Source organism: Mustela nigripes, chromosome 8 (genome assembly GCF_022355385.1).
Source record: "Mustela nigripes isolate SB6536 chromosome 8, MUSNIG.SB6536, whole genome shotgun sequence".
NCBI classification, from domain to species: Eukaryota; Metazoa; Chordata; class Mammalia; order Carnivora; family Mustelidae; genus Mustela; species Mustela nigripes.
In genome coordinates this window covers 41,874,608-41,884,062 of record NC_081564.1, presented here as the reverse complement: position 1 = coordinate 41,884,062, position 9,455 = coordinate 41,874,608, and the positions used below count along the sequence as shown (strand labels likewise).

General features: G+C 44.0%; 1 protein-coding gene across 1 annotated transcript in view; it reads right to left on the bottom strand.

Annotated features, from left to right (window-relative positions):
• Nucleotides 1-9,202, bottom strand: part of COLEC12 (collectin subfamily member 12) — a 193,564-nt gene extending 184,362 nt beyond the window's left edge. Inside the window, exon 1 of the mRNA XM_059409305.1 lies at nucleotides 9,007-9,202. Within this exon, the coding sequence (XP_059265288.1) occupies nucleotides 9,007-9,013 (7 nt within the window). The 5' untranslated portion in view covers nucleotides 9,014-9,202. The remainder of the gene's footprint in view (nucleotides 1-9,006) is intronic.
• Nucleotides 9,203-9,455: the final 253 nt, after the last annotated feature.

Sequence of the window (9,455 nt, the reverse complement as noted above, 5' to 3'; positions counted from 1 at the left end):
TCAACTCGTGACCCCAGCTGAAATCAAGAGTCGGATGCCCAACTTACTGAGCCACCCAGGTGCCCCAGTGATCAACTCGTGACCCCAGCTGAAATCAAGAGTCGGATGCCCAACTTACTGAGCCACTCAGGTGCCCCAGTGATTGAGTTTCAAAAGACACAAAGTTGCCGTCTGAAGGGAGCATCCGGGGAGGTAAACAGCAGGGAATTTTGGTTAGCAAGGGTAATATGCAGGGTGGGTTCAATATGGTCTATAGCTAACTGGCACTGAAGTATCCAGTTGATAATAATAAAAAAAAAAAAATGTGTCTTAATGAATTTGAGCTACAAAAACTGAAGACATACACTCTTTTTTTAAAAATTTTTTTATTTTTTATAAACATATATTTTTATCCCCAGGGGTACAGGTCTGTGAATCGCCAGGTTTACACACTTCACAGCACTCACCAAAGCACATACCCTCCCCAATGTCCATAACCCCAAGGACATACACTCTTTAACCTTGATTTAACCCTAAGAACCAAACTGGTACTACCTGCCATGGCTTCAAAGCTTTCTAAATATAAAACCTTATGTGACCCCTTGTATAGTTTGCTTTACCCTACTAGCAATTTTGGGCCCCACTTGTTAAGTATTCTGCAAGAGCTCAATGCAGTGTAGTAAAATACAGAGGTTCAGGATAATTTTGATGGGGTAATTAGATCTGCCTTCCAGGCTTCTCCCCTACCCTACCCTAAATGGATAAAAGGAATTTGTAGCCATTTAAATACTTTTAGATTATTCCAAATATAACAGAAGATTTATTTCAATTACCCAGCTGCTTTTCAAATGTTATGTTTTTCCACAATGGGATCACTTTTTGGTTCAGTGGTATAAGTGTTTTTTGTTGTTGTTTGCTTTTTGCTTTTAGTCAGTATTATAGACACAAACTGACCCCAATTTCTGGCACAACTTATAATTCTGATGCTTGTAAAAACAGCAGATACTTACTTGTAGGGTAAAGAGAGCTACAATACCATTTTCCTTCTTTACAGTCCAACAAAATTGAAGTGGTTGTGTGTATTTTGTTACTTTTACCACTAAATTGGTAGTGGGGGCTAAACCAGATTTCCCCCAGGAGCCAGCTTCAACAACTTAAAAAGTAAGAAACAAATATGATACTCAAAACCTTGATCCCCACATCTACCCATCGTGGGTAACTACAGGGAGAAGGACATGCTTCCCTTTCTTTTAGGAGGGAACCCCCTCATCCAGTCACATTGGTAGGGTGAATAATAAGAAAGTCTGGAGGAAGACTAATCACTGCCTCAAATTTTGTAAGGGCTCTGGAAGCCCTCAAATACACGGGTCATTTGTCAAGGAAAACTAATGCTGTCCATTTCTCTGGAGGCATGCAAAAATAACTGGTCTTGGCTAACTCCCCCAGTAAATACATAAGTAAATACATACATACAGGCAGACAGACAAACATAAAGGACGCATCTGTTTTGTTAGAAATCCCATAACTTAGGTTATCCGAACAATTATGCCAAAGCAATATAATGTAATTAATTACAAATGATAGACCAACATTAAGCTTAGGAGACAAAGTCTGAGAAAACTTCAATTTTCTCTCATCTCCCATACTGAGATGTCATACTGCAAGGTTGTGCAGTGGCCCAATGCACCATTTGCCTCTTCAATTACAATTAGAATAATGCAATCTGAAATATGAACTCTCATTCAAGATAATGAATCAAGTTGCATTATCCCTCCAAAGGAAAATATCCCTGACTGCAGGCAGGTTGCCCTCTCCTCCCATGCCCTCTGGCAACATTTATCGGAATCTCAACTAGGGCACTTTTCACATCTTACCTTAGATTACAGTTGTTTACGCATAAGCCTTACACTGCCCACCAGACTGCAAGCTCCTTGAGGACAGGCTATATAGGTACTAAATATTGAATATGTCTCAGTATTATGCTAAACATTGTATATATTTAATATAAAGAATATTTGAATACATTTAAATATATTAAAGAATAAGTGAAAGTTAGGATTTGGTGGCCCAAAAAAGTAAAAAAAATACAAATACGACAGCTTAATGGGAAATCAATACTAGCAGTGAAATAGACATGATCTCATACAGTTTAAAAAAATATATACATACCTGTCTTAATAGTTCCTTTTTTTATACATATATATGAAATATAAATATATTTATAAAGATTTTATTTATTTGACAGAGAGAGACACAGTAAGAGATGGAACACAGGTAAGGGGAGTGGGAGAGGGAGAAGAAGGCTTCCCGCTGAGCAGGGAGCCCAATGTGGGGCTCAATCCCAGGACCCTAGGATCCTGACCTGAGCCAAAGACAGTCTCTTAATGACTGAGTCACCCAGGTGCCCCGTCTTAATAGTTCCTTAGAGACAAATTTGTTTTATGTTTTGATTCTTTTATGTCATGTTGGTACTGGATAAAACTGCACTGCATTTGAGATACAAATTTTTAAAATATTATGTCATTATCAGTAGGCACCTGAACAAAGGTGCTCCAGGAAAATTAGTGCTCATGAGCAAATCAAATGTATTTACAAATATTAAATCAATTTTCTACGACTATCATAAATGAGAAAAATCATATGATTTCACTAGAATTGCAAATTCACTGTAAATATGGTCCCTGCATTTTCAGTAGGACTGGTTTGTGTGTGGGAGGGTGGGGGGTGGGTTTTTTTTATTAACATTACATTAAAATGATGACAAGAACACGAGAGAGAGCCGCTGGAGGTGGACAAACATGAACACTGTTCCTATAGAAAGCACAGCTCCCTCCTATCCCTGAGGTCAGTTTTAACACATTCATAATTTGAAAATTACTTTCCTTTCAAAACTGAGCTCTGTTCTTCATGGTATAAACTGTATCACTTGATTAACTTAAATGGTTCAGAACTGGCAATTATATTACTGCCTAGAGGAAGCAGCAGGTTACAATTACACAGTATTACAAAAACTAAAATGTCCTGAATTTTCCTTACCTATTGGACACCATTCTAAAGAACTGATCTATCCTAACCTATTGAATCCTCCAAAAAACAAACTAACAAAAATGGCATTGGGCAGATGCTATTACTGTTCCCCCTTTGACAGATAAGGAAACCAGGCCCCTCAGGGAAGGTTAGGTAATTTGCATATGGCCACCAGGCTCTCCGGTTTCACAGTCCAGACTCCTTGTCACCACATTAGAATTCTCAGGTTCAACTCCTGGGATCACTATGTATGATGACATTCTATGAAATGTTGTATTTTAAAGTATGCATTTTGCATTATAAGACAGGACTATTTTGCCGGTGAATGATAAGTTGTTATATAAGTATCTGTGAGTTTCCTAACATTTCTAGGTCTTAAGGAAGTGACTAAGACTCAAAGAAGTGTAACTGCTTCCACGAAAGCCAAAGACAAGTTAGGCAGAATGTCAAATGTCCAATCTCTCGTGCTAGTGACTACGACCTCATGTGATACAGATTTGTAATCCCAAACCATTCAGGAAGCATAAAGGAGTCATATTTAATAAATCCCAGTCCAATAAATTTACTTAATTTTAAAAATTCCTCCCATGTGGAAAAACACATTTCCTTTATATTCTAATGAGTACTGATTGAGTACGCATTATAAATTCAGGGATTAGTTCTTTGGCATCTTAAATTTGGGACTACTTTCTGTTTACATTGGCTCTCACTGCCATATAATTACCAAGGTCCCCTACGTAAGCAATCAGCAAGACCCTTTCAAGGTCCTCTATTGGTTTGGGCTCTTCAAATAACACCCGCTGACACAGAAATCAAATCACTGCTTGATTGAAAGTTACCTCCCTCAAGCTCTGTTGGTGTGGTCAGAAACTGTGTTGTCAGCAGTAAAGAATGCAATACTTTCTATGAAGAAACATCTATCCTCCCCTAGCCCTTGCTCAAAATGTTTATTACTGTCTCCACTCCTACTGTTTTATTTTTATTGGTTTTTTTAACTGATCACCTACTAGTGGTTAAAGTCTGTTCTTGAAAATGGCACTTCGGACAACGTTCCATTTTCTCCTGGCAAACCTGTCAGCAGGACTGTGGTGTAGAGGCTGTTTTCAGAGCTGCTGGCTTCAGTGGGCCATTCACATTCAGTCAGTCAGTCATAAGCAAAACCTCCTAAAGATAAACTCTCCACACCACAATGACCCTGGAATCTTCTTTATCTTTGCAGAGCTCCTGTCTAAAGAGGATCCTCTCATGGCTGGTTGAAGAGCACATCAGTTTCTTCAGACCTTTGACGCCAAATGATTACATGTCTGAGTCCAGATGATAGGACCTTCTCTGTGTTGCTACTTAGTAACTACTAGAACGCAGCACACAGTAGGTACTCAGCAAAGATGTGTTGATTGAGTGGAATGTTAGGGTTTGGCTAAGAAGTCTAAGCAAGAGGGGTAACATGCGGCTTCTGGAGTCAGACTGCCTGAATCAGTTAAAACTGCCTGGAATACCAGTTTTGCCACTGACTTGCTGGATGCCCCTACAAGAAACTATACCTCTTTAAGCCTAAGTTTTCCCATCTGAAAAATGGAGAAAATAAGAACACTTGGCTTGGCGGGTGTTCAGTAAATGTTAGCTATTATTAGAGAGAAAAATAATAAGTGGGCATGTAGGTGGCCATCAGTCACACCTAACAAGTTGCTGGTAAGCATAAACCATGGTTCTGATCAAGCTCGTCCCTGGCATTTATCTTCCAGCTCATGACCCTGTTCTGGGCCATAGACAGGAACTCTGGAAGCTGAGACCGTAAGCCTGGGCCTTTGGAATGGCAGAAGATGGAGAGGACAGAATAAGCCTGGCAGAGCTGACCCGTGGTGGGGGTAGACTCTCTTCGTAGATGTGTATCTCTCAGGCCTAGAATGCTGTCCCCCGACCTGGCCGTCCAATTCTTCCCACTCTGATTCACCAGCTGAACTTCCAAAAGCACCACAGATACAGACACCGCCAATGGGAAGGCTGTGCTCTGCCACGGCTCTGGGCTTCCTCTCCCAGGACCCCACCCCTGCTTCCCAACATGGGCAGACATGTGTCAGATTTGCCCCCTGAGAGACTACTCACAAGCTGTGTTCACCCCAGGCAAAATATGCTTTTCTTCTAACACAAAATTTAAATGTCTATTTTCCCATCTGAAAACTTGGAGGGCCATTTAACTTACTTTGGCAACAGCTGCATCAACTGTCTTAAAATACTATTTTAATGAGAATAAGTGTTAATTCAGAAAATTAGGCACCTGGTTTGCTATAGCTTGAGAACTATCATCTGCCAGCTTTTCCCAGTCATACCTTATCAGTGGATGAGCTGCATGGTTAAGGAGCGGGGGGAGGGTAAGCAGGGCACAGTCTTGGGAAATTGAGGAGGAGACCACAGGAAAGATCTATACTTAGCAATAATTAAGCCTCAGATTAAGAATGTTAAGCATCCCCAAACTAATGAAAAGTCAAAAGTATAATTAGATTGCAAATTCACCTTCCAAAGGAAGGGTAGTCCCAGTTCCAATCAGTGAAGGGAAAAAGGCCTCATTTTGTTTCCAGTTCCTTTCATAAAACATAATGCTTTCAGTGCAGTCAGCCCTTACACAATTGTTTACATATCCCAGTTAAGGACAAGAAATCTTAGAGACAGTGGTAAGGCAAGGAGTCTGTGAGTCCAGAAAAACAACCGGCAGTAGACTGCTTACCAGAGCATTTTTAAAGTATTATTGCCAACAGTATTTTAGAAATGTTTATATACAAGCACACAAAAATAAGCAGCTGAATACTATGTTTTGATGGCACCAACCTCCTCCCTGTGTTAAATTAGAACGGTGGTTTGGACCTCTGTGGTCCCATGTGCTGGTCGTTGTTTTTGGCCATCTCTTAGGCAACAAGTGCTGCTGCTTTAAAACTCACCAATATTCCCAACTTTAAGAACTAGAAATGTGATTTAATATTAACACACCTAACTTTGGAGGAGTCAGATTCCTTCAAAATGAAAGTGAATATTTATCTAAAACCATGAGATTAATGGTGCGGTCTAGCTAATTGAAAATGAAACTGGAAATTAAAACCAATTTCATGTTTTAATCGGTTTGGAAGACTGCAAGTATTGCAGCAATGAGGCAAGTAATTTTCTTCTGGAAAATATATAATGATGTCATTATTTTGGTACCTATGATTCCAGAGATGGAGGAAATAAGACCGAGACAAATATTTGCTGGATGCAACAGATAGGTGGTGCTGTGACTCCTGGCGGATATGGAATGACATTCCAAAAGCCAGGGTTATTACCCAGGCCATGAAACATCGGAATTATAAAGTCAAACAGAAAGTCAAACCTTATAAAGGTGTCTGACTCGTAAAAAAGCTAAATTTTTCTGAAAGAAAAATTTCTGTAACTTCTAACATGTCCACTAATTTTCTATTTGTCTAAAAAAAGTTTTAAGTTAATACTTTAAGCATTTGCAAGGCTTGTCATTGGCCTCTATCATTTAGGGAAATTAAATTCTAATGAAATGTTGGCTTTCTTAAGTATAACGAGTTAATAACTATGCAACATAATCACAAATCCAAGGAAGCTTTGCGTTGGTTAACTAATGGCAAAATGTCAAGATAATTCCACTTGGTAAAGGTGTCCTTCCTCTCTGGCTAGAAATACTCTGTGCTTGGCTTCAGAAGGCTTGTGTCCAATTTCTTGGATCCACCCCCTTCCTGGCTGCTGTACCAGATGCGGGTTACTTGGCTACTCGATTGTCTGAGATTTACTTTTCTTCTGGTCTACCAGAAGTTGTCATAGCTGGTGTCCGAACTCTTTCCAAGCAATACAAGGAAACTGGCAAAGTTTGTCTTCAGTGCCTACCACACTCCTGGTTGCCAGTTCCTGTTTGTTCTACACTCAGTTTCCACATCTATAATATGAGTTCAAATACCTACCTCATAGTATCGTTGAGAAGATTAATTGACAGAGTGCTTTGTAGAGGATATAGCACCATGGCTGGCACTTAGTAGATTCTATAAAATTATTACTGTCTCCTTCCCTTCCCATTTTACTAAACAGACAAATGAATGTAAATTATATGGCAACAGTTGGTAAGCAAACTTCTTCCAGAATATTTCCTTTTAAAAGAGGACTTCAAAGTGAGTAGTCTACAGTGGGATTCACAGGTCCCTTATTAGCCCTCCCCCACTGGGATAGAAGGTATGTGGGGGCTTTAGGCAGTGCCTGGATCATAGAGGGTAAGCAATGAGCCAGGGGGTCTGCAAGTTGATCCAGAATGCAGAGTAAATCTCACAAATATACGTTTAGGACTTTCAGGCGTGTCTTTCTTTAATAACACTGAAAAATACCCAAACAGCAAAAAACGGTCATTTACCCAGTCAAAAAGCATAACAAGATTTTCAGGGCTCAAGAACCAACTCAGGAACTGAGGGAGTGAGCAGTTCGCTTATCTTTTCCAACAGTTCAAAGACTACTGGCCTCAGTGACCAGCAATGAGAGGATTAACTTCTGGCTAAAATGACGGTAACTGAGCCCCAAAGTAATGTGTAGCCTGTGAACTCTTTCCTTGCTGGGAGGATCCTTTAATCAGTGCTAGCCAAGGAAAGAGTTTCCTAAAATGTAAATGAGAGAAGAGAAACAGAGGAAAAAGAAGAAACATCCCCCACTGCATTTCGAAATTCCCTAGCCAGAAAAGTGTATCCTATCTTTTGTTTCTCTTCTGGGGACGGCCACTTTTCACCTGGAATTCAGTCCCTGCCATTCAGAGGGTCTCCTTGATGAGGAAACTAATACCTTGGAAGAGCACCTAATTGGTAGGACACTATCACTCGGGATAGTTTAGCGAGGACTTCCTTTCGGAGAAACCCAGAGGGAAAAGTTACTTTCCAAGAGTGTAGGGCTCCCCGGGCACCTCCCTCGGACAGCAACCCTGGCAAGTCAAAGCGATCGCATGGCCCGGTCTCTGGCGGCTGGAAATGTGGTCACCGCGGTCGGAGGGCACTTCACACCCAGCCCCCTCGCTCAGGCCCGGCCCGCGCGGTATCTGAAACGTGTTATCCTAGTACAAGACCAGAGACTCGAGTCTTGTGTAAACACCACGTCGGCCCATCCCCAAAAGATTCACTTTGATGCCTCTGTTGTAATTATTTATCTCGCATGTAAATCAGAATTCTGCTAACCAATCTTCATGTTTCTAATAAACAGAAAGCTGCCCCGCAAAGTCCTTCTCCTTGTGATTCAGTTTAAAGGTACGGTAACATCCTACACTTCCCTAAGCCGGCCTGCAGAGGACACAGCTCCGGAGACGACCAGCGGGATGATTTGTGTCACCTCTGAACACACGTGGGGACACCGGCTCCACAGGCGGGCACGTGGAAGGGACGCGGAACGAAGAGCAGTTATTTTCCAATCGGTGGGTCCGATGGAGAAAGATGCCAAACGCACTTTCTGAGCCAGCTGAACTCCGCGGGCACCTAATCATTGCCAGATGTGGGGAGGACGCACTGAGAACATCCCCGAGTCCAGGAGGAAACAACCCAGCCGGCAGCACGTCGACTTCTCGGATGGGGAAACGGCACCAGCCAGGAGGAGAGGTCCCGGAACAGAGAGTGGAGCGCCGCAGAGCGGAAAACTGACTCGGGGGAATGAGGATGCCTCCCCTCTCCTCGGCATGTTTTTTCAATTAAAAAGTTGGGAACTGGAATCCGTAAACAACGACTTAGGGCTCCAAACTACTTTGCAGAGACACGATGGGGAGGGGATTACTTGCACGCTCCAACACCCCGAACATCTAGGTCTCCTGCCGTGCCCAACTCCGGAACCGAGGAGCGTCCCACGGGTGCACGCACGAACCCCGCGCCGCGCTCCTCTGGCCCTCTGCCCGGAGAAAGTTAAGCGCAGGCTTGCACCTCCGCCCCCTCCCGCGCGCCCCGAAGCCCGCCCTGCCGGCCCGCAGCCCCGCGCAGCCCGCCGCCGTCCTACCTTTCATGGTGACCGAGGAGACGCACGGCCAGTCAAGGAGCTCCGCGCTGCCGAGAAAATTCGCGCTGAACAGCCGGTCACTGCGCGCCCATGGCAGCCGCGCCGCGCGTCGGACGTCTGCGCTCTAGCCCTCCCTCGCCGCCTGCACCGCCGGCCTGCGCTCCCAGCTCGGCGCTCTGTGCCGCGGGGCTGCCGCGCGCGCCGCTCACCCCGGGCGGGAGGCGCCGCTCCCGCCAGCGCCCCTCCCCCTGGCCCGCCGGGGCGCGCGGGCGGCCGCGCCCACGCCCCCTCGCGCCCTCTCGCGCCCGCCCCGCCCTCGGGCCCGCGCTCGCCCCTGCCGGGCGGCTCTCTCGCCCAGTCTCTCCTCCGCGCGGTGCCTCGCCCCAGGGCTCCCTTTGCCTCGTCGGATCCGCGGCGGAACGAAGCTTGAAGAAAGCGTCTCCCGGGCG